The following is a 26,578-nucleotide window of genomic DNA, read 5'->3' on the forward strand; positions in this document are numbered from 1 at the left end:
TTTGCTGCTGGGTGGAGGGTTGCCTGCCCTTGCTGTGGCTCATTTTGGATTTTGCTCCAGCACGTCAAATGCCTGTAGGCAAGCAGAGACTCTCTCTCACTTACTCTCCAGGGAGCAACACAGCACATAGCGCCTCTTTTTCAGCTTTCACTCAGTCCTGAAGTTCTGAGCAGTCATTGTTATATATTTTTTTTAAATTTATGTATATTTTTGACACTTAAAGAGTTTGTTGATAGACAATGGAAAGAACAGAAGAAAAGTGTTAAATTTAAGATCCAGTGCATCTGCACTCTTTTCTTTGTTTAACATGATATGTGGATTTATTAAAACTGTGGTGCAGCAGCATGAAGTAGCACAAAGCATTACGGACAGGTTGTACTTTGAGATGAATCTGTTATTTGTTGCATCATCTCTTTATTGTTTGGTGTGTGAAAGTCCAAAAGGAAAGTGGAAATAGTGCTTGTGTCCATTAATTAGCTCATCTCATCTTGGTTTTAGACAGGGCAGCAGGTTTACTTAGAGTATATTGAACACAACACACTCTCTCAGTTACAGTTTTCAATAAACAGAACAAATTAATTATCCGTTAAATGCATCATTCTTGTTATTGATTAGAGATATTTCCAGGAAACCTACTTACATTTTCTTACCTTGCATGTCATCGTCTCCGCTAAACAGGATCCGTCACAGCTACTGTAGGTTTCAAGGTCAATCCCACCCACTGGATTAGCCCATTGTGCCTTCGAATGTCCACATGGGGTTCCTCGGGCTGTCCTCTCTCTCAGAGAGAGCTGATCCAGGCAGACAGTCGCAGTGGCCCTGGCTCATCTCCTAAGCCCACACATTCTGCCACTGCGGAGCCAGGGCAGCAGCCACAGGGCCTGGGTCACTCTGCCAGCTGGTGCCAGACTTCACTGTCTCTGAAGCCCGCTCTCATGTCTGCCATGGGGGCTGTCAGAGGTGACATGAGGTTCTAATAAGGCCGCTAGCTCCTCACCCCTCTGAAGGTGTTAGTGACTCAGGCATCTCCTGCCATGCTCCAGTCACAGCTGCACTCTCAGTCCCAGATGTCTTGTTTGTCATCTTGGCACCTCTGCCTGCGGACAGACATTGATAGACCATTTGATTGACAAGTCAGCTCTGTGTGAATGTGTGTATTGGAGTTTGTTGTAGCATATGCTGTTATATGCTACACAAGTTTCCGTTGCAGAGCCTGTCTTGTGAATGTTGAAGACAATAAAACATAAACCGAATACAGCAGTAAAAGCATACGTGACAGACCCATGTTTACGCTGAAGGTCTATACGTTGTGCAGTTAAACTTTCCATTGCATTTTACCAGCTAAGCAGGTCTATAATTATTTTTAACAAACAAGCTACTGTATTGCTGATGAGCCCAAATTTACTTGTTGCCGATCATATGCAGTTTTTTAAATTTACCCCTCGAGTATGATTTTGTCCATTCCAAAGAAGGTTTCTCTATTAGCTGAACTTGCTATCGCTTAGGGAAAGATAGAACTGCAGCAGCATTTAGTTTGGTCTGCTATAAAAATATGTATATAAAAAGTAAATTACCTAGCTCAATTAAAGCTCTATAAACACAGGTTGTGGTTGTGGGGCTCTTGGGAAGAAGGTAGAAATGCAGAAAGTGTGAATTGAGAGTGGAATTACTACTTTATGTAGACATTGAGAGAGCTTCTTAAAACATCAGAGAGTTTTCAGTGTGGCAGAGGCTCGCTGATCTGCTGGGTATTGTGTGAGCTGTTAAAATGACCTTATCAAGCACAGAAAGCTGGGATCACTTAAATGTGTTGGAAGTTTAAATGTGGCCTGTCTTTTTTTGCCGCGGCATACGGTTTTTGTGAACAACTGTAAGATGCACTGGTACAGTGTGGTGTAGAATTTTACAATACTGAGGCTAATCCTGTCGCTGTGAATTACATGAATTAGTCAGGGAGTTAGACTAAATGTGCACCACATCTTACTGCAGGAGCGATTCGAAAAAATGTTAAAACCGCATCGAGTGTGTTTGTGGGTGTATTTGACTCGGTGAAGCATAGGAAAGCTTTGCCATTGAACCTCCCACTTGACCTCAAGGATGTCTGTGGTTTTCCACTGTCGCACCAGTCACCCCAGAAAAGATGGGGGTGGATTGAGGTTTGTGCATTTGTGAATGCTGGTCCATATGCCCCAAACCTTTTTTGTTTTTTTTGCGTTGTGACCCATCAAATTTAGATGGACGTCTTACATGTTCTAACAAAAGGATAAAAATGGGGCAAACAGTTACAAAATAACCTAAGTGTGTAGGTACAGAAGAATAATATGCTTGTCACATTTTAATGGAAGTGTGAGCAGTAGCTAGCCCCTGTAGAGTTACTCTGTCTGTGGCTGGGGCAAGGACCAGGTCTCAGTACTGCTGCTGAGGTTGAAATGAAGCGATGCCTGGGTCAGCAGCTCTGCACTCAGCACAGCCATGCATCCAGGTGGAACAAAGTCTTCGCTCAGCATCTCATCCTGGGCTTCCTGCTGAAAGGTGACATCTCCATGGCTTAACAGCCACATTCATCTGCTAAAAAGCATACAATTTGTTAATCGTTTTCCCGCATGACAGTCGCTGCTTTCCAGTTGGTTAGGCAAACAAATACGCAAGCGGGTAAATGAGTGAGTGGGCATCGCTGGTGTTTAATCAGAGGAGACTAGTATCAGGTGGTTACGACTCCAACTAGGTAGAAAGAGGCTGGTCCCGGCTTGATCCCCCACTGTGTGTCCACCTTGAGAAAATGCTTTTTTTCCCTGTCAGCCAAACTCACTCAAACACTTTGTCACTGTGATTTGTAAGGAAACGTGTTATTTGGTTCAGCTTCTCCTGTTCTTAAACCTTGTCATTTTAAGAAATTTCATGTTAGAATTTTGTTTTGTCATATGAGCTTGAATAACATTTGTGCAGTGAAAAGAAAATGACAGCAGGACAGGCTCCGGTGTGTCTACAACAGGAATAATGATCCGGTGTAATTACCTGTAGCGTGGAAGATTTAAAATTCATTTATCACAGCTGTAGTGACCCCGCTGCCTTAGCGGTTACACATACACTATGCAACACATAAGATTATACTGCATTATACCAGTTAAAATGAGGGTATAGCCGCGAGCTGTGACCAATTAAAGTTGAACAAAGCAAGCTCATCTCCTCAACTCCTCTCTTAGTAGGTCAGTAAAACTGATGGAGGATATAGACCCCATGCACTGCTTTGTAAGACGGAAAGCTCTGAGCGCAGCTTTTACTAGCACATTCTCAAGCCACAATTTGACGAGACATATGCTGTGAAAAATCAGATAAAAAAAAGCAACGCATTTCCAAAACAGATTTCTGCACACAAGCGAGACAACGACTGTATTTGTGTCCAGTCTCCTCACTAATAATGTTTTTAGTTTGAGAAATGAGTGTAGCTTACTGTAAAGAGGTAGTGTAACATAATGACACATGTGAATTGGTGTGAGTGACCACAGAGACAGAGCTGCAGAGCTACAGGACAGAAAGTCACTTTGCAGAGGGTTGCGTTACCATTGGAGTGATGTATGACCCAAAGTCCCATCTGAGGGCTCGTGTTACAAGGCTTATGCTGCACTACAGAGATAGCTTTCCGTATATGGAGACAGGGGCTACAGTAATGTATGGACCCCTGTTGTTGCCAAAGCTCTGACTCAGCTCGCTGACTCGTGGCTCTAACCCTGACCTCTGGCCCGATAACTAGACATTTCAGACATGCACTATGTTATTTCAGTTGTTACTAAAGCAGAAATGAATTTGTTATCTGTCACCTTGTTTACAGCAGTGTTGTTGCCTTTCTTATCTTGTGTTACCATGCTCGAGTGTTTCTAATGTTTTTTTCTACTATACATCTCTGCTGCAGTTCACTCAAGTGTTGCATTTATGTTGAAATATCAGATATTTAGGACATGGACAGTTTACATAAAAACATTCCTTTATAAGATCCACCTGGATCGATTATACGCTGCTTACAGGGCTTAATGCAGAAGTATCTAGCAGTTTAACAGACAACACTGACAGTGGCTGTTATTATTATTGTTGATAGTACTTCTCTGCATTTACATTTAAATGTACTTTAAAGAGTTTTTTTATTTCAAAAAAATATGTAAATACCCCTTTTACCATTAATAATCACACAGTAACTACTGACTTTTCGTTGTAATGAGAATGCTAAAGTGCAAATTAAACCAAACTGTGTGTACAAATAAAAATGTTCTCCTTTGCCTGCTTTCTGTGTTTCCTCAGGTTACCTTCACAAAGAGGAAGTTTGGCTTGATGAAAAAGGCCTATGAGCTGAGCGTACTATGTGACTGTGAGATCGCCCTCATCATTTTCAACAGCTCTAACAAACTGTTCCAGTACGCCAGCACAGACATGGACAAAGTGTTGCTGAAATACACGGAGTACAACGAGCCCCACGAGAGCAGAACCAACTCTGACATTGTAGAGGTGAGCAAGCACCGCTTTCTTAATTTGCAATAAAAAACTTCTTTCACACCATGCCATTTTAACCTCACACTGAGCATGTAGTTTATCTTCTTTATGTTTTGTTATACAAAACATATCCTCGGGTTTATGCAGGCTAAATTATTTTATTGCTTGGCTTCTACTTTAAAAGACGTATTTATTCTTTGACAACCGTTGGCTTCGTTTGCAAGTGCTGTCAGGAACAAATAGCAGTTTCCTTCTAGTCACCATTCAGATAGGGCACAGGAGGTCTGCACTCTCTGATAAGTTCAGCTTCTCTTAGGCCCATCAACTAACGTGGAAAACCTATCTCTGCACACTCATGCACACAGTAGCTGGCGACCACCATTGCTGACCTTGTTTCCCATAGATACTGTACCTGCAGGGCACAGTTCTCTGGCTACTCCTCAGTACACACAGTTAGCTTGCCCAATGCTGCAGTATTTTTTTCAGAGAAATACAGTGTTTAGTACATTCCATACAGCTTTATAAAACTCAACAAGCACTTGGGTTTCCTGGCAGCTCCTGCATGCCCAGCAACTAGCGGAAGAGTAAGCCACTTGTTATGCCAGCATACAAAACTGTCAGCCAAAAGCGTAAAAGCCAAAGTAAATGAGAATAATTAGGGATACATCCTGTTCCAAACATCTTGCATTGGCACATGTGTGGTTTCTCAGCTTATTCAAGATCTGCTTTAAGAGGCCGGTATCTTCATTCTGACTAGATGAAAGCACACACAATGTATGTTAATGCCTATTGATGGAATCCACACTCTCAGTATGAAGTTGCCCATTAATCTTTATTGCTATTATTTGAAATAGACTTAGATGATAATTTTCTGCAGCAAGACACTTTTTAATAGACCATGCAAACTGCTACATCCCAATTCTCTGTTTTTACTGCCACCTGCCCACTAAAACATATAGCATTTTTATTACTCCTGCACTATTAAGAGACATTAAGAGTTTAAAATGGGCCAGAATGGAGAGAAAAAAAATCAAGAATGCCAGTTTAAAAAAGATTTTCACTTGGAGGAATTAGTGAAATTACATGCAACATAAAGGAGTCAGCTGTGGCCCATTATCTTTTATTTATACTGCTGCTGCTTGTGAATTACCTGCTTGGCAGAGCTGCACAAGAGTGTTCTGGCATCCGTACACTCATGCAGTCACTCCTCCATCAGGGGCCCTCAGAGCAGAGCAAGGGCTCACCTGCATAAAAAATACATAAATACTTTCCTTACATAACAGTGACCACAGTTTTGCTTTTGCTGTGACTCTGGAGCCTGTCTTATTACAACGAAGACTTCCCGCAAACACCTTGCACTGAGAGTCATGGGATTGTTTTTTTCACCGCGTATCAGCCGGGTCAATCCACACCACGCTCTATATCTGTGGTCTGCAGATGTATGTTTATGTGAACAGCTTGGTGTAATTGGAATGTACATTTTTTTGTTCTCCTGCTGATTTTCCCACTTAGTACTGCTGGCTGACCCCATCAAGCTGCCCCGCTGTATAAAAGGCGAGAACAAGCCACTGTTGTCCCGGCTCACTCGGCCAGCGTCTTTGCAGTTTATAACAAATGCCCCTCTGCCTGCGAGCTGTGTGGTCAGGGTTCAGATGTGAAACAGAGCTGAAGTAACCAACCCAGTCCACTTAACAGCATCAACACACTGTCTCACTATTCATTCTTCAGAGAGCTGTGTCTGAGGAGCCTGATAATGTGTGGAGGCTATGACCCAATCATAGACTGTATATATACATGTAGAAGATAGTTCTAGCCACTGTGACGTCACCCATGAACTCCCGGTTTGATGTGCCAGTTTTAGCATTATGACTGTCATTGTTTTAATCATCATCATCAGCCAGAAATGACCATATTTGATGGATTGCTAAGTTATTTGCTAATTCTAGCAAACTTACTAGAACTTAACTTAGCTTTCAACCAGGGGCGGATCTAGAGAAATGTTCTTAGAGTGCCAGAGTGGCATGGAAATCAGATGGGGTGGCAAAATCAAAGCCATTTCTTTACACATATGCATGTGTTACAATTTGTAATATATATACTATATATGGTTAAAATACATCAAATGCAGTAAGTATACACATATTTCCTATAAACATTATCTGTAATGTTCTAATTGGCTTTAGCTAGGGTTGGCAAGAGAATATTTTAGGCCACATGCCAACAAAGTAGATCCGCCCCTGCGTTTAACACAATTATCCACAACTGAGCCGTGTTATTTGTTATGCAGTGGAGAGGCCTATTTCGCTAACTAGCTGCCTGGGTGGCACTCACCTGTCAACAGCTCATAATACATACATTTTAGCAGTTTGTCATCCATCCATTTTCTTAACTGCTTGTTCATGTCTGGGTTTTGAGGGGGTGGGATCTATCTCAACTGTGATAGGGTGACGTAGAGGTTTCAGTCATAATGAAGGGGAAAATAAGCTTTTGAGGCCAAAACTGTGTTTATTTCCACTGTAAAAGTGGCCACTTCAGGAACTGCAGCTTTGTTTGCATTTCTGTGCTGGCTTTATTTTCCAGTCCCACAAGTTCCCGCTCAGATCTGATCATATTTTAAGAGAAAGCCTAATTTCGGCTGTTTTTCTGACCGTCTCTGCTGGTGAGCACTTTCCCAGCTTTTGTGCTTCTCCACAGCTGTACAAATCCTACACACAGAGGAGCTGATGCATTTATAATAATGGGAAGAATCCACCCCTTCCTCATTTATCTACTGAAATAGGCCTCACATGAGGGCACTTACACGGGACACTTATCTAAATTTTTAAATTGTGTTAAACAAATCTGTGCCATAAAAACAGCCATGTGCTCATTTGTCCTGTTTTGGAGGAAAGAAAAATGCTCACCCACTTTTCATTGGTAAGACCTTTCCGTGTGAGAAACAAAATCAAAGGTCACATTCCTGCTCAGTAGTACCATCTGTAGATAAAGGCTGGGCTGTGCAGTGTGGGAGAACAGTCTCCATGTTTTCCACAGATGGATGCATGCCTTGGCCACAGTTTGATAACCCAGTGGAGGGCTATGGACTTTGTCTCAAACTTGGCTCGCAGTCCAAAGCAGAGCAGTAGGCTCAGATTTTTCTACCCTGGTTGTGTGCGTGTGTGTGTGTGTGTGTTTTGGTAGTTCTTGTCTGCATGTGCTAACCTTACCGACACTCCAGGCGAGGGTGAGCAGTGGTGTAAAATCTCTCTTTTTATGAATTCACCTGTGTGCATCAAACAAACCTTTCCCCATTTTGACAATTAAAGACAGGTGGGTGTTTTTATACAAGCCTACTATTTTAATTTGTTAAATAAATAATTTTGCCAGAATCACATGGCCTGAGTGACTACCAGCAATGTCTCTTACTGTAAATAAAGACGACTTATTTAGCATTTATAGCTCATGTTGTCTCAGCATATTCTCATGCATTAGGGTTATTTAATGTAACAGTGGACTGAGTAGGGTATTCCTGAATGAAGTTATCATGGTGTTGTTTCTATTGTGTTACTTATTGAATTCTGTTTATTCCACAAATGAAAATGCTGCCGTTAGTCATTAGATTAATCTAATAATATTTAGTCTTACTCTCGTCTTCGCTTGTGGAGCTAATGAGATTTGTGCTCTGCTATAACCTCACGCTGTGTTTCTGCACACAGAAAGATCCCTGTGTCTCTCCAGGAGAAACCTTGAAATAAGATATTAACTTCACAGGCATAATTTGGCATCAATCTGTCCCCTATTTAAGCAATTCGATGCAATTAAGGTATATGGTATAGGTTAGCATTAATCAGGTTTGTAGGCACATGGAATAAACATTAATTGACACTTAATTGTAATCTCATGAAATCAAGGTTGTGAATAGACTATAATCTAATTTCAGGAATGCACTCGCAGTGAAATACCGATACCTTTTAAATACCCGGAGAGTGCTATATGCAAAGAAGTGACTTTTTAGCGCTCCTTTTCATGTCTTTTACCCTGATGGTTTCTGAGAATAAACAGCGTGAGATCATTCATAGGGAAATTCTGCTTATCTTACTCATAATAAAGAGAGGTGGCCATTGTTATTGTGACTCGAGAAAAAGGGACAATTCATTCTGTATTTATGAACGAGCAGCCCCCCCGTCTCACAAGACCAGTACAGTGAGAGGAAATGAGCACAGAATTATCAGGTAATTTCCATTAGGCTTTATTTCACGATCACTATGAACTTTTGTCATAAACTGAGCTGTATTAATAAGGTATGTAAATGTTGACCATTACTGAATGTCACACATTGTGTGCTGTAGATTTCGCGACGACAAAAGCTACGCATGCATTTATCACAATTCAAGGTTTAATTTCTCCTCTTGTCCCTCATTCTGCGTGTTACACTTTAAATGATGGAGACGATCATTGCATTAAGTGATAAGCTGTGCCTCGCAAGTGTTTTTTTTTCTTTCTGTGACATACAGCTCAAAGCAAAATAAATATTATTACCAGTTATAGAATGAATCCCTTGAAAAGCTTTGGGCTGAATGGGCACCGGGAGTTTCAGACAGGAGATATTTATGTTCGTCAATCAAAGGCTGAGCAGTGATTAAGGCTCATTTCTATCCTAATGAATGCAAATTGGCACATCTGCTATGGTGGTCTAGCTGTCCAGACTCTTCAATTAGCATGATTGATCAATTATCCTCCTGCTGGTGGCTCATTGGAAATGGAGGCTGGGGAATGGGCCGGGGGTGTATGGATGGGGGGGATTAAGGAAGAGAGATGGAAGAACATGAGAAAAAAAACAAGCAGAAAACTGTCTTAAGCCTCCACTCAGTGAATGTGATTTCTTATTTCTTACTTTATGAGAGTGGAGAAATAGTGGAGTGTCATTTTACTCAAAGAAGGCTCCTTTTTTACAGACATTTCTTAAAAATGAACGCTTCAAACAACACTTGAAAAAGCTGTGATTTTATCTTTGAACGACTTCTGACTTTTTGACAAAATTAAACATTTCCAAAGAGCTGATCAGAGATCAGAGAAATCAGATCAGGTGCTCAGATTAAAATTGAAAAAATATATTACTTTAGCAAATGTGTTAACAAAGTCAGGCTGTGGCTCCGGCTTTGTTTAATACTTTATTTGTTTCACATGGGAAAAAACCCCCAACACAAATTGCATTTGAATTTTTTCTCACCCTTCATCACCAGAATTACTGATCAAATATTTATGAGAGAAAAGAGCTTTAGCCTTGCAAATATTTAATAGATCAGCACTCAGTCAACTCTGAAGTCTGTCTAGGATATTGTGCTGTGCAGATTATTTGTGTTGGTTTTAACAGCAAGAACAAATACTTGAATATCAGAGTGAATTGGTGAAACTACTCCAAGTACCAGAGGCAGCTTGTCCTGAGCGTGTATTTATAATTGTGCTTTAAATTGCTATTAGTGCTACATGATTTACTCAAGATGATGTCTTGCCAATTATGTGTCGTGTAGATTGCTGCTGAGCAACATGCACTGTTGAAAGTGCATGTTTTTATATCTCGACGTATTGATTTCTAAATGAATCTTAATTTATAAAAGTAAAGCCTCACATCTCAGAAAATAGCAGTAAAGTGTGGTATACTTGATTTAGAGTTAACAGGTGAATACAGGTGAATACGTACTGCACACAACTCTGACAGAAGCTTCACGTTTATAGAGAGACCTTGAAATGTTAGTTAACAGTAGATTGAAATTGATATTTCATGCTTCTGCACTGGCGGCAGTCGTGGTAGGATTAGCTCACCTGGAGTTAAGGATGAACATTTTTAATTTTAGTGGTTAAAGGTCAAGGTCTCTGACCTCATGTCGATCCCAGTCTTGCAAATAATTAGGATCGATCACCTTCAAGTATTTTATCACATCTAGCACAAAAATCCACTTGGACTCAGACATGAACTGATTAGAAATAGTAGTTCAAGGTCAAGGACAGTTTTAACCTCACTAAACATTTATGGTCATAATTTAAAGTGCTCCTATTATGCTAATTTCTGTTTCTGCACTTTTATTCTAGATTTACATCATTCCTTATTCCTGATTTACCCTCTAGTGGGCCTTGGTGCAGCCCCTTAATTCATCCTTGGTCTGAAACAAGCTCAATTAGCTGCTCTCCCTTTAAGCCAACCTCCAAGTGATTGGCCGTCTTGTGCAAGCAGACTATATTAAGGTCATCACCTATCTTTGATGTCAATTAGAGCTAAGAGTAAAAAAAAAAAACCTTTGAAAAACCAAGCATTTAGAGCGGTCTGAGCACACGATTTCTGACACGTGTAATTGAAATCGTTTGAACACAAATTGAAAAGATTAAAAAGATTATTACAGCATGAATTTCTTTGCAACTTCTACTGCAACCTGGCTGATTAGTGGAGACAATAGAGAGACAAAAATTCTAGTTCCTTGAGGAATTTCATAGTGTGACAGAAATGTAGTAGTGTGATTTTTATGTTTTATGTCACAGTGTTTAAATAAAAAAACACATTAATATAAATTTCTTTTTAGACATCCAAAAGTTTTATATCCAAACATATTTTAGGGGCAGTGAAATGATTATTTATTTCTATTCATGCTTTTTCTTTAGCCCTACGATACCTGCTTGTTTCCTTATCTCTCAGGTATTATCTCATAGGCTACAAAATGTGTTTGGTGGATACTGCAGTTATTGCACTGTTCATTCATTGGTCACTTAAGTAATATAGTAATAGGTATGTGCTGCCCACACACGTACACATTATGAAAGTTATTCATACCGATGAAAAAGAGTCTTTTTCACAACAAGTTAACACACATACTTTTCTGTGTAGAAAATGAGAGAATTTCTCCAGGTTGGAAAAACAGGTGGTGGTATTTTGAATGGTATGTGGTCAGTTTTGCAATTGTAACATAAGTCATTCAAGTTTAGCTACACAGATATATTTACGTAACTGAAATTTAGAATTGTGGAGAATTGAATTAGTATAGAATTTTATTTTCAACAACGCAATGTTTGTGCTAAGTGTCGGGTGGCTATATTAAGTGAACAGATACCCACTCAGTAATACTAGTTACTGAACAGATGCATGATTTGGCTCATGCTATAGGTGTTGAGTTTTAATTGTTGTTTTGATAATTACTTGTACGTGGCACCAGTCAAAGTTTTTATGCATTTTTGAAGATTTTTCATTGTCTTGGTTTCATTTCTACAAAAAGTTGTTTTTTTTTTGGTATGTTTGGGGTTTTTTTTTAGTTTGCTGTTCAGTGTTTCTATATTCTGCCGTCATGAAAAACATAAAGACATAGCATTCATTTAACAGTTTTCTCTTTTGCTTTCTCTGTAAGTTGGTAGTATCCATACTTTTCTGGTGTGTATACAGTAATGTGTATACATTAATTTTAAAAAAAAAGTAACATTGCATTTTAACTAATATATATATGATATGTCGGTGAAAATGTTTTGATTTTGACGGAATTTCCCCGTTGTCTGAAAAGAGGTAAAACAAGCACAAGTGTCTGTGTTTTCTGCAATGGGCGCTATTTAAAGGAATAAATAAATAGGCAGGTTTAATGACTTCATTCTCAGTTCTCTACAAAGCTCAATATCTTCCTCGGCCCTTCACCAGTATCTTTCTACTTTACCCTTTATCTGCACCATCATCATCCTTTTTGGTGTTTCGCCACAGACCTCACAGCAGCAGTGATGAGATATCCCTTTTAAGCTAAGTCAAATGTCATTGCTGTTGACATAGATTTATTGGGTTGATGTTGATTTTCCAGGGCTTTTCAATATATGTGAAATTTTCAGCCAGCCCATTTTTAATATTACAGAAAAAAAATACATGTAGTTTGGGGCTTCTATGACTTATTGAAGTGATATTAAAATTATTTTTTATACTTAATAACTGTAGGTCACATACAATACTGCAGACCAACCTAAATATGATGTTATTATGTTTTGGAAGTTTTTGTTTTGAGTTAATAGAAGTTTTCGGTGATACTGCATTGAAATAACGAAGATTTATTCTTTTTCTAGTTTTTATATTAGTGTCTTCCTCTTGTTGCCGCATAAATATGAAACCTGTCAGTCAGTCTGTTGTCTCTGGAGAGGTTGATAATGTAGCAACAGAGGCAGCCATTAATTAGTATTTCTGAAATCCCATTATCGCCTCTTCGTTTGGCGTACATATAAACAAACAGTGTTGTTAAGATGATGCACTTCTTCCTGTCTGTGTGCACAGACTGTTTTTTTGTGTCTGAGGGCAGACATTTAACCTTTGGGCCTGTGTTTCAGGCCGGGTCGGCTCTGCAGTTAACATTCGTTGAGTGTCAGGGCAAACATGCTAACTGTTATATACATACAGGATAAGAGGTTATTTTCAGATTAGTGCAGTGGGATGAGATAAAAATAAACTCACAAATTTTATAGTAAAAGCAGACGATTTATTTTGGACTACTAGAATGCTTCTGTTGCATTTATAGTTCCAACAGAGGGTATAAATTTTATAGCCTCAGAGAGTCTACAGTATATTTAGAGTAGAGATACCCAATGTGGGGCAAAGTGTAAAAGTAAACTCTATTTAAATAAGTACTTCTCTTAGCTTATGCCACTTGATGTCTTCATATCTCTCACGAAGAAGTCTGATGAGAGTTTTCTGAAAGGTCTTCTCTCGCCACAGCGAGCAGTATTAATGGTTCTGTTGCGAGCAACACGCTGTGTTTCAGAAGTGCCCCTTTTTATAGGACAAGGACTCCTTTTCCTCTGGGCTTTTAGCGAAAAAAGGTCAGCAGTCTTCTTTTGTAGATTTCTGAGTGTAATAAAACAGATGTTGCAATGCTCATGCAGATATATGGTTAAGCTATAGGTGACTCTCTAACACGTGTGCTCTGCTGTGGAACTGATACTTTAATTGTTATCTGATGGCATCTTGAAATGTAGTTTCATTATTGGGTAACCAGCAGTATCCCTTTTCTGTATGTGGAGCTGTAGTTGTCTTTTGAATTGCTGACTGGCTTTACTCCATAATCAAGCACTGTTTTTCTGTGCATTTTAAATCCATCATGTACTACGTCTCATTGTTTTATTATGACTCGGCTGTGTGTGTATGCGATTCCTGTTACCAGGTTACTGCTAAGAGATTTTTGCTTTTGGCACATGTCGTGCCTCATTGACGTCAGAGCTCTTTTTCCACCCTCTCAACTACGTCGCATATGTCTCATTTCAAACGGAGGGTCTTTTAGTAAGCATCTAATGAAAAGAGATACAACAACAACAAGGACCACAAGACATTGTGTCTTATTCTAAACAGTACTTTCCAAGGAGCTTACTAGGACTCAAGGGTTTCAAGTGTGTTCAACTGAACACACTTCAGTAAACTAAGGAGAGAGTTATATTTTTATACTATAAAAATTTGCAGTGTTAAAAGTTGTTTTTATCTGATTTTTGTGAAAAAGTAGCGTCATCACAAATGTCTTTTTATTTTGCTAGGAAAATGAAAAATAGGTGTAAAGTTTATTAAAACATGTTCAAACATACATAAGCAGTATATAAGGCAAAAACAGAGCTTTTAAATCACCTGTTTCTTGAGGACAAAACTTTCAGATACACATCATCTACTGTGGATAGTTCTTTAGGCCTGTTATGTCTTCTGATGTCCTCCACATCTCCAGTTTCCTCTGATATTTGGGAATAACTGTGTTCTCATTGGTATTTTTTTAATAGATTTAATAAAATAATATTTTTGCAATAGGCTGCTAGTAACAAAGTGCCTAAAAATACAAATATATAAAATTGATTTTTTTGTTTAGTTGTTTTTTATGTGTAGCCACAAAGTGTTCAACCCTTTAATAAATGTCTTTTTTTATGCTTGACTGTCTCATAGGTCAGTTTTAAGTGGTTTAACAAAGAGAAATGCATTCTTGCGAAAATGCTGAAGTAGAAGGACTGGACTAAAAATTAGTCAATACGCAGCCGATACCCAAAGAAGAACTTTTAAAGACCTTCAGAAAGCCTGGAGAACTATTGATGGACACATTTTTTGGCACCAGTGCTTAGATGGTATTTTTTTTAAACTTGTTAGATAGATTAATAAGAAATGAATTACATTATTATGCATTTTGATTTTGTTTGGCTTTTTTCTTGCACCTAGCATCAAAGCACCCCAACCTGCCTTCAGCTTTCTGTGAAATGTTCTTTTAAAGTCACTGCAGAGGCATAGCTGCCCTTGGAATTTATTCAGCAGAAATTAACTTAGATTTCTTTGTCATATTTCAGAGCAAATAACACAAATTATGTGTACCATAGCGCCTCAAAACTAGGCTCAAACCACATACCTGTCATCAACTGTGGCACGAACCACATGAAATAGGTCATACACTAAGCTGGCCTAATTTGGTTTGATCTAGTTGCAGATCAACAGCGATACTAGTTATGATAAAGATTAGTAGAACCTCAAGCCATGACTCCACCCTCGACGTTCTTCAGTGACCTTGCTTTCGTTCAAAACAGCTTCTGTGAGTTAGTTCGTGCAACAATCAGTTTGCCCTTGTGCCCCCCTCCTCCTATTGTGCATGCTGTGCAGCCAACCCCTCCTGCCCAGGGGCGAGGACAGAGCAAAGCCTGCTGGGATAGGGGGGGGTTAGCTGGCACAGTGCCACCTTCCCCCCGACTGCCCGGCCTGACTGGGAGCAAAGAGGGAGGCTGCTGTGTCTCAGATTGATGAGGACAGGTCTGTGGTCTGGGTATAGAGTGTTGCAGAACAGACGTCCTGCTGGCACATCCTGCCCTCTCTGCCGCACGCCCCCCAGCCCTTCGTACTCGCCTTATCGGAACTCCTAATTGTCCTTATGAATATTTTAGAGGCGAGCAGGAATGGGAGTTCAGGGTTGGGGGTATGGTTTCAATGGCTCTGACAGCTAATGATCCACTCAATGACCAGAGAAAGAGGGAGATGAAGAGCCTGAGATTTAAATGGTTTGAAGGATTTTGTGTTTGTTAGAGTTTGTTCAGTTTTTATGTGTGCCACCACTTTCACGTGGGCACAGGGTGCTTGTTCTCATTCTTTTTAATCTGTAGATAATGATGACATTGGTTTGCCTTTATCCTCAATTTGTAGTTTAATTCCCTCTTGTCTATACTGAAAATATGCAGTCCGCTGATTGAGACTGTTCTCTCTGACTCTGGCAGCTAATAGCTTTGTCACATCAGTCATTCACCACAGTCTCAGAGCAGAAAGCTCTGAAGGGACTGCTCACTGCACAGCAATTACTCCTCATTCAGTAAAATCAATGGACTATATTAAATTGGGAATCTAGTCAACCAAATGCAGGTAATCATTTGCAGTAAAATATAAGAGGTTTGCCTGATGTCTATCTATCTGTCACGGTTTTATTTAACAAGCATTGCCACTTTGGACATGGTCCACTGACTTTGAGGCCTTAGTTCATTGTTGTCTTCCATTGTCACTACTTTCAGGTGGGATTGAATCTCACTATTTATGTTGTTTTTCTAACAGCTGCAAGAGAACAATGTCAAAATGTAATGTAGGCAGTCAAGTTGCCCCCTCCTGCTCGCTCTTCCTGTCCACTGAGTAACTAGACAATGGACTGTGCTAAAGGAAGGACATGAATCCAGTCTCATATCCTGATATCACTCCACTCTGTAATGTTTAATGGTCATGAGATTAAACAAGATATGTCTGGGAATTACAGAGGACTCCTTATCTAAAATCTCCTTGCTCTAGTCTCACAGTATGCGGTAGGAAATGGAGAAAAATGGATTCCTAGTAACCCAGTGCTGGACAGTTTCAAACAGCGGCTAAAGACCGACCTGAGGAAGCGTTTATTCCCCTTGAGTGAAGACTACAGCACCACCAGAGAGGAAAGGGAACATGGCGGCACTGAAAGAGTGTTAAGATGTTATATAAGGGCAGAAATATCCCTTAGTAGATAAAAGCCTTCCTATAAGCCACCTCCCCATGCTGATTTCCTAGTACGTTAACACTCAAAGAAACCCTTTGATAAGCACATTAGATGGAACGGCCTGGACACAATAGTGATGTCATGAGGATTAGCACGCTACCTTGCTTAGTGTAGCAGCGGGCACAAGGGCTAATTCACAGCACTGCAGGGCAAGCGGGCCAAGAGACCCGGCTGGAATGAGGTGAGGGGAGGCCGCAGGCACGGCAACCCGTTAAAATATGGCTTCCGTGCACTTTAGGGGAGGCTTGAACAAACACTACGTGAATTAAACATTCATGATGTACTCCAGTTTATAACTACAGACTGTCTTTCCACAGAGGGCCCTGAATTGGAGCTGTGGTAAACCAGTCATAGGTCAGGTGGTGCTCTTCCAATAGTGAAAGCTACTTTAAGTATAGCCTTTTGCTGTGATTCAGGCACAATAGAAGAGACTGCAGAAACAGCCTCTTCATGCCCTCCTTTCAGCCATCTCCCCCACAGTTTTGAAGTTTAGCTTTTATACCTAACCGCTATCTTTCTCCTTTCACCCTCCCTTCTATTCATGTACAGTAGAGTACAGTACATGAATAAGTTAAGTGCAGAAAGCTCTCTTGACACAAGAGAGGGAGAACATCAGAAAGAAATGGTTTTCCAAGACTCACAGCAGCAGAGTAAATTGCTTGGACCCATCTCACTAAAAGTACTTCTCAAGAAACAGGTGATGTAGGTGGCTTATGCAATAGTTTGGGTTTTATTTTTAACCCGTTGAATGTGAAAATCCTGCTTAAAAGTAAACCTAGGAGGCAGAATTGAGCATAGTGATGTAAACTGATGATCTGTCATGCCTAATGACACACAGAAACTGTTCAAAGTTCACTTATTTTAGTAGCAGTCCGTGTCGTTGCGCAGAATTGCAGTAAAAAGAGAATTTATATTGATATCATATCAAAATGGAACGCAAGGTGAGCTCTAACTGCTCTGCTGCTTCCTGTGCTGAACATACAGTGCAAACCTGAGGAGGCAATTACTGCGCTGAATGCTTCCCATGGTAACAGCTAGGTTATTAGTCAGGGCTCAGATGGAAATGACGGATAAATGTTTTCTTCAGGACAAGGAAGCTTCAAGGCCTCCTGCAATGGAAAATATTTTTTAAGAGAAGTATCACAAAAGCAAACTGATGGACACACTTACTATAGATGCACTCTCAGACAATAGGGCCCAGTAGGTTTTGTCATCAGCCACTCAGCCTCATTTTTATTTCAAGAGCCAAATTTCTATCAATACAGGTTTGGACCACTGTGAGAAAATAGCAGCTGGCCTTGTTCCCACTCATCTTTGTGAGCCTCTCAGGGCCTCGTGAATAGATTACACAAGTTCCCTTGTCTATAGCCTTTGTAACCTTCTCCCGCAACAAACAGGCCATATCTTTCATCAGACATGCTACTGAAAATCCCAGCCTCAGCTGTATTCACGTCCAGCCAACTATACTTTCTAAAAAGTACGAACCCCAAAGCTTGATTCAACATTTGAGAGACATTTTAAAGCTGCTTTTAACAAGCTGTTCATAACGCAGAAAAAAGAAAGTGGGTTTTTTGCTTCCTAATCATGTATTTTCTTCCTTTTCCATGTCAGAACCCTGTAGCGTCTGGAGCAGCGCGCGGCGCTGGCATGTAAGAACTAAGTTGGTCTGTGGTTGGGGGGCCTTCAGGGATACATGTGGTCCCTGCTATGGCTATGTCTCCGTGAGTGTGCCTCTGATTGGCTGGCATGGGGAGCCAGGTCTTGACAGGTGTTTGGAAGAGGAGCACCTGTTTGGCCATGTGCTCATTTAGTGATCCGTTTACTGGGAGCTGTAGGCAGTGTCTGTGGGGGGGCACCCAAAAACATGCCAAGTAATTTAAAAAAAGAATTACAGCCATGCTTTCCTTGCACTTCAATGTTGTATTCATTAGAAGAGTACAGAGATGAACTGTTGCACAACACAACACCTTCTAGTACATCTCTTTGAAGATAATATGTATTGTAGTGACTCGTGTCATGTATCATAGAACACATCTGAGTCCCGCCTGCCCTTGACTGCTATTTGGTTCCTGCTCGCCCACTCTGCTTCTGCTACCCCTCCCTAAAAGGCTTGGGCTAGTGGGTGTGGTGTACTGAAGGCTGGCCAGGCTTGTTGTGAAAGTGGAGCAACCCTGCCCATCTCGCACAGCCGTGCCCGACCAATCCGACCAACATATTCCCATAATGAGCAGGTTGGAACTTAAATTAGCAGGTTGAGATCAGATCTTTGGCTCACTGGTGGAGAAAGTGCATAGCTTAACCCCAGTAAACACAGGCCTTTCAGGACACTAACTAAAGGGGGTTGCGTTCAGTAAACAGGAAATGAACCAGCAAGGCGTTTTCTTAGAATGAGAAGAATGCCTCCACTCTGTACCACACCAAACAGTAATGCATCTGTGGTATAGTGCTGGTCATTCATTATCCAGAGGACTTCTCTCTCTTGCGCTCCTTTGGGCACTGTGTACACTTAACGTTTAAAGAGATGTGGGTGGTTTTCTTTGTTGTTTTTTTCTTTCTGAACTTCCTCATTTCGATCTCAGCTATGCACAGCATAATTTCTCTCATTGCATGTTGCATATCAACATTGTTACTGGGTTTTAAAATATACATCCCTCTAAAAGAAAACGTACGCGAAAAAAGGAGGAGCAGTCGGGAGTTTAAAGTGGTCTAGTTTTAATGAGAAATTGTATTATGCAGGAGTCTCATACAGGCCAGGTTTTAGGAAATGTGACTTACACTGAGGTTGTGGTGAGAACTGCTAGGTTAGCCACATTGTCTGCACAGACCTAAACGTACTGTCACATCGCTGTCAGAGGATGTAGCAGCTGTAGAAATCCCCCCTCCCCCATTCCCCTCACCACATTTACACACACACACACACACAACGTACAGACATTGCACATATGCACCGCACACTCCTACTCACATAGTTTCTGTTTTTCTCTCTCTCACACACACAGACACACATTTTCCACTTTGCTGGGTGATGAAGACCAGAAACAAGAGAGTAAGGTCTCATTAGTGTGTGTAGGTTCTTTTCCTCTGGTGTGCACTGTAACCCCTACATCCACAGGAGTCAGTGACCTTCCTGTAGACACGAGGTCTCCAAGACGGGGCAGGGTGCTGCTGTGGACCTGCAGCAGCCTGATAGAGAAGTCTTGGGAGCCACACATAAATCATGTTTTGATGTACACTGCCTAGATATCACAAACTGTCACATGCTGTCAGCAAGTCTTGTTAACACTGCTTTTCAGAGCTGTAATGAGGAGCAGAGAATAGCCTGTATGAAAGTGAGCAAAAGAGCTTAGTTTCATGGCATGTTTCTTACCTCGCTAAAGTTAGAATAGGCTCTTTATAGCATCACAACGGACCACCTTATGTTGCTATAATTTCTCAATGACCTGCACAAATAAGCATATGTAACCAATTTTTGATAATCCATTTTATTCCCCACATGCATTAACTTTGATCAGAGTATGCAAGTGCCAACCATACTAATTTGCAGACTGGGTGTGCTCAGCTGTAGAGTCGTTTTGTGCAGGGCATTCTGATAAATGTGTGGCTCAATGTAGTTGAAATATAATGAAATATATGAACGTGCACAGGGTAGGCTGTGGGGACAGAAATTGATACAAGAAAAGAAAAAGGGAGCTTCCAGGTGAAGGGTGAATGGGTGAAAGTGACTTTTCCAGTTTATCCTTGTCTTCCACACTCTAGCCCACTGTGTTTGTAAATGCTCTAATTGTTTTTCTGAAAAAAAGAAAAGAAAAAACAGTAGAGTAGAATATTTTCATATGTAATTTGGTTTAAAGTACAGTACTGGTAAAAGGTTGCAGGTACATTTGCGAATGATTACCTTGACAAAAAGTGCAAAAATTTTAAAAAGTGATCTATTATTCGACCTTAAAATGTTACCAATTCTATGACATAGCGTTACACAGAGTTTCTCCAGTTATTCAGCTGTGAGGTTATCTCCAGCATCTTGAGGAACTTACCACTGTTTGTCTGAAATTGGGTTACCTCAGTGTCTGCTTTATACTGTATATTTAAAAACTGGGCATCAATGTGCCTTAAACCTGCATTCTTTCCAATGCCGAGCAAGGGGGTGGTGCTCATCTGGTTGCAAAAATAAAATGCTATTGTACGGAAGTCTATTATTAAGTTGTCCTACTGCCTACTTTATTTATTACCTCAGTAAGCGTTTTTTTCCCTAAGCGTTTATGATCTCGATTGCTAGTTTCAGGCCTTATTTACCATAACGTGCTGTTTTATTTCATAAATTCTAGCCGAGTAATATTGGCAGTAAAGCAGGTTATGCTTTAGGGAGTGGTTACTTTATGACATGTGACACTTTATCAGCCATATCCACCTCTCCATAAGATGGCAGCGGCCAAAGTGCTTAGTTTGAGGCTTCAAAATGAGTCCACAAACCAATGACATCACATTGGCTTCTTTATAAATACAGTCTATGGCGTCTTCTGTCTCTTCGTTTGATCCTAGACTGACTCAGTGATGTTGTATGGGGGCCATACCATCTGTTACAGACCTGTTGTTTTTCTCAGCACTAAAGACATGTATTTATGGCTGACTGTGTCTGTAATGCTACAGAATTATTTTGTGACAGATCAGTTTCCTCCTAATGTTAAGCATTAGTGTAAAAAATGTAAAGTTCTGTTGTCCATAAAACTTTTGCACAGTGTTGTATATAACAGGTAACAAGCAGCATAAACACAGGACTACTTCTTGTACATTGTTTCTTTTCAACTGTGCAATTTCATTTCAGAAATTGAGAAACAAAGGCCATAATGACTGTGCTAGTCCTGATCCTGATGACTGTTTTGGGCACAGCCCCCTCATGGATGACCATTTCGGCAAACTAAGCGAAGAGAGTGATTTAATGTACAAGCGCTGTGGTGTAAGTACTTCCTTTGTCCCCTGCTGTTTTGTGTTGATTCCTGTCTTTATGTTGATGTTCACTACAGGCGCTAAACAAGAAAGAACACAGAGGTTGTGATAGCCCGGACCCCGATGCCTCATATGTCCTCACTCCTCACACAGAAGAAAAGTATAAAAAAATTAATGAGGAGTTTGATAATATGATGAGAAATCATAAAATCGTAAGTACTGTAAATGCAATGTTCTTGCTTGGCTTTGTGGCACAACGGATTTTTGGCTCTTTTTTTTCCCCATTTAACTCTTTCCTCTTTTTGTTGTCCCTCCGAAAATTTCCGTTAACTTCTTTCAGACCTACACTAAAGATTAATGCCCCCTTTACTGGGTGTGCATTTGTTCCTTACGTTGAGTTGTTTTGCCGCTGATATTTTGGCACACCCTGATAAGATCACATTTCATTAACAGATGAAATGTTGCATGCTTCTGCTAGAAAGATTACACCCTAGTATCATGGTCATGTTATCACAAATCAAACCGCAATCACTATCTCAACACATAATGAATTTACAGTAAATACCCTAAGAGTAATATGAGTGTTTATTATAAACAGTTGCAGATCCTTTAATTTAAGGGTGTTTTTTTGCCATCTCAATCCAGATTTCCATTCGATTGGTTAAAGCATATATATTTTTTTGTCTCCGTAGGACCTTAAATATCCAACATTTTCATTCTTCTTTTCAAATTATATCTCTTCATCGTTACACTGCACTAATATTTACACCGTCCCGTTCCCTTCTCCAAGTACCACACTGGCTCTGTCTTTCAAGATATCACAGATCTCTTGTGATCTTATCACGCGTGACAATATTAGACTTGTGCAAGAACATAGTGCTTACTAAGAAGCAGTTGTTTTCTCTATGTTCCTGACATGAAGAGCATCACTTTGCCATTAACAAACTAATGATAACACCCAACTGGCTCACTGGATAATGCTATAATGAAATGTTCTCACTGCCACCTGTCATTCTCACTTAAAGCTTTGCACAGTCAGCACTTTGTGGGTAAATGCAAATGAGTTGTGATTCTTGTAGATGTCTGGGTTGCAAGTCCCCACCACCGCTGTGTTTGGCAGAGAAACACATTACACAATGGTGTTTCAAAAGGAAAATGTATGTGTCTAGTGCTGACTGCTGCAATGCCACAGTGAACACCTGACAGCATGTTTTTATATTTTGGGTTTTGTAAGTTATTATTTTTGTATGTTGTGGTATTACTTGAAGATTTGTGTGTATTCTCTATGTATAATGTTAATGAGAATGATGGTTATGAATGTTTATTAAAGTACCATGAATTGCTATATAAATATTATGTTATGTATACTATAAAGCATACAAAGCCGACAATGTAGGAGGTCTTCTTTGCAGTACTTCAATCTGCCCTGCCTGCCTGTTTTGTGAATCTGTTTATTAAAGCTAACCTTCAAGTGGAGCTTGCTGTTAATGATGCCATGACAACCAGTGACTCATCAGACTCATCAGAGCTTGGATTTTTAGTGTAATCTGTGTAAATATTTGTGTGTTTGTCTCCCTCTTCTAGCCCACAGCATTGCCTCAGCAGAACTTCTCCATGCATGTGGCAGTGCCTGTATCCAATCCTAATGCCATGTACCAGGCAGGAGGGACTCTGGGCAGCCAGGGCCTGGCAGCCGCCACAGCTTCTCTGAGTGAGAGTGGGATGCTGTCCCCTCCACAGGCCTCTCTGCACAGGAATGTTGGCTCTGGTGGAGGATCCCAGAGGCCCACCAGTGCCGGCAGTGCAGGTCAGTGGACAACAATCTCACTTTGATTTTTGTTAATGATAGTTAAGGCAGTTTCCCACCAAACTGATACAAGAGTCTGTCTCACCAACATCAGAAATGTTATCAAAGTTTTATTTGCGATAGTTTGAAAAGAGTAGCTCAGCAAATTTGGAAATTGCTGTTTTTGACTTTTCAGAATTTGCTGAGAAGATCAGTATCACTCTTATATCCCTGTTGAACATGGAGTTGGAGGCCAGAAGTTTGTTAACCTAGCTTAGCATAAAGAGTGGAGACAATGGGTAGCAGCATGCAAATTCACTTAATTTTATAAGCGGGATATATGTTGTATAGAATCGACATACAAATTCATCTTGGATCCAATCAATTGTCCAGACTTATCAGCTTTATTTGTAAAAAAGCATCCTGGCCCCTTTGATGGAAATTGTATCGGGTTAGACATCGCAACATTTATGTATCACTTTTACCGTTTCAAATAAATACATGCTGTTTAACGTTATGGGATTGGTATGCTCACAATTAAGACCGATCCGCAACAGAACAACCCAAGAAAGAAAAACAAAGTTCAGACATTACCAGACGTTTGAGGACAAGCGCAGGCTTTTGACTAAGAGACGTAAGTGAAAGAGAGGCTGCACAAATACAGGAGCAGGGGGGGGATATGAGGACAGGGTGCACAGAGAGGCAAGGGAATATGAGAGGTGGGAATGGGGCACACACATGGCAGTGTGGACGGAAATGCTGGAAGCTCAGAGAAGTTTGGGGCTAGATATTGAGATGCTGTCCCATCTCAAGGATACGGGGTTGCAAGTCAGGGAAAAAACAATAAATGTGACCTGTGTCTGAATGACAGAATGCAGGCACTTGACAAACCCAATAATGTTGCATATTTCAGATAGATTAGAGAAAACTTGACTGATCTAGCTTTTACCTCTTTAGTTTCATATGCAGAAAATAGGTTTGCGTTATCTAGGTTGTCCACATTTAACCTCTGAGTGGTCTCTATCTCAAATGGTTTTCAACTTTTTGTCCAAAATGGTCTCCAGGGTAAGTGAGCTAATGTCAAGTCGTCATTCAACACCTCTTATCTGATCTTTGGTGGATATATTTTTTTCACATCTTCTGAGATGCTTATTGTTACACCTTTTACTGTATCTGCATAGTGGAAAAATGATGTCAGTGACACTAGTACTGGTATGACTGGTCTGACTCAGTTCAGTTGGCTTTTGCAAGATTTCACTACAATGCCTTTGATGGAAGCACATGCAGCGAGGTGTGAAATGCCTCACTGACATTTGACCACGTATCAGTAGTAACATGTACCTGTTTACTGGAGGTATACTAAATGATAATTTTCTAAAATAACTCATCCCTTGTGATTAATAACTGTAAAGCATTTATCTGTTTTTTTGGATGATTCTGGTGGCATGCTAGCATTATATTCTTTTGACCTAAGTGCATTGCTTAAATGTGTGTGAAACATCACTCAGAGGTGCACAAATACAGAATTACACATGTAATCGTTTTCTGAACGTGCCTCCTCATAGTGGAATGCTGCATTCCTCATCCTCGACTTGATAAACATGCTGAAAACAAACGAGTTGCTCTCTTTAATCACATATTGAAAATTCCCTCACCATAAGGACCCTGGCAGAGCACGTTCTACTCTTTCGTGCACTGTGGAGATAGAGCTACATGACATTTTCATGTCTGGTCTGCCATCTCCATCACATGCTCTGCTAGCTTGCAGAAAGATGCAGATGGTTAATCATATCACTCTGTGCATCTTATTAGGTGGCATGCTGGATACCACAGACCTTTCAGTGCCAAGTGGTGCGGGCTCCAGCCCAGCGGGTAAGTCCTCCTGGAGAGATTCATTAGCTCTCTGTAGCTCTGCCCAACAGGCTTCCTGCTTAGCAAATGAGCTGGATAGTAGCATATCTATTTGTGATTGGCTAAAGACAGTCGTCACTACCATTGACTGATTGGTTTGACTGTCTTTCCATTGCATGCAAAGGGCACACATGTCCTCTTAACAGAGAGCATGCACAATATACTTGGTAAACGCATGTTTGAGAGCTGGGAAATGGCTCCACGGCATTAAACACTGTGTGGTGTTTGTACTTCAAAGTGGTAACCGAGCGGGGCAATTAGCTGTCTTACTGACATGGGCAGGTAAATAAACCCAGTGTTTCCTTTAAACTTGTCGCCTCTACGCGGTTCCCTCTTCTCCTGTTTCCCTCCCATCTATTGACAGGTGCATCTGTTCCCCCCTGACTGCCCTGGCAGCCCTTATAAGGCTGGAGAGGGTCTGTAAGATGCCTAGACCAGCATAACCCTGTAGGTATTCAGGCCATGCCATTCCACTAAGTCCTCAGTACACAATGACCGGACAGCCTGTCATGACTGAAATGTGTTGTGTGACACGTGGAGGCAGGTGGAGTTTTAACTCTTTCCTTATTTTGTTTAGCAAACTGGCAAACTGCATGACAATCAAAGGTAATAACAATTAAGAACACTAGGATATAAGCTTTAAGGGATTTTAGACTCGGCCTTGGTCACAGAGTTTAAAGACCACCAAAAAGAAAGTGCTCAGTTGGTTTTAAGTTTGGGTGTGGCACCAGGTCAGGGTAAAGTCAGGAGCCTCTGCCAAGGGGCGTCAGCATTTGGCACTGTATGGGCATGTTGCAGCTGTTGTTTGCAACAAGTGTGTAGCAGCGCATAGGCTACGAGGAGGACTAACTTCTCTAGCCCTGATGTCAGATGACCATTCCTGAAATACTTATGATTTTCCCGAGTAGCCGCAGTGACCACAGTAGAGGCATTTCAAAGCAGCCAGATGGAAGACGTGCTGTGTGATATCTTCTCCCCGTTTAATAGCTTCAAGTACTTTCAAACACAGAACTTTTTTTTTCTAAGTTAAGCAAAAGGCAAAAACTGTTATCCCATTCAACTATTAGTGTGTGATAGCCACTTTATTTATTAGCTTTTTGTGTAAAATTTCTCCATCTTACAGGCGCACGTACTGTATATGCATGCACGATACCACAGTGAACATCACTGGCAACATTTTCTGGCAGATGAATGTCAGTTGTTCTCTCTAAAATAAGCCATCTGTTGTTCTTGTCTAGTTTCTCATTCAGATAATGGCTTGAAAGCTAATACACCTCCACAAACCAAACTGCTTCTCTTTAAGCCTCATTTTATGTGATTGAGTAGTGTGTGTACTTCACTGAGTGACAGTGCATCGCTTCTTACAACAGCTCATACAATAACACCTAATTACAAGCTCTGGTCCTTGACTGGTGAGAAAGTTGTGGTGAAAACGAGGGATTTAGGAGAG

The 26,578-nt window shown here is 40.6% G+C and overlaps 1 protein-coding gene across 7 annotated transcripts in view; it reads left to right on the forward strand.

Annotated features, from left to right (window-relative positions):
* Window positions 1-26,578, forward strand: part of mef2aa (myocyte enhancer factor 2aa) — a 62,022-nt gene that overhangs the window by 23,391 nt on the left and 12,053 nt on the right. For 5 of the 7 annotated variants that reach the window (XM_039614402.1, XM_031731223.2, XM_031731225.2 and 2 more), the window contains exons 3-5: window positions 4,294-4,497; window positions 21,509-21,643; window positions 23,016-23,238. In XM_039614402.1, the coding sequence (XP_039470336.1) occupies window positions 4,294-4,497; window positions 21,509-21,643; window positions 23,016-23,238 (562 nt within the window). Of the gene's footprint in view, window positions 1-4,293; window positions 4,498-21,309; window positions 21,442-21,508; window positions 21,644-23,015; window positions 23,239-26,578 lie in introns of all 7 variants that reach the window. The other 2 variants (XM_031731224.2, XM_031731226.2) reach the window with 1 other exon arrangement.

The sequence above is a fragment of the Oreochromis aureus genome, linkage group 7, assembly GCF_013358895.1.
Source record: "Oreochromis aureus strain Israel breed Guangdong linkage group 7, ZZ_aureus, whole genome shotgun sequence".
NCBI lineage: Eukaryota > Metazoa > Chordata > Actinopteri > Cichliformes > Cichlidae > Oreochromis > Oreochromis aureus.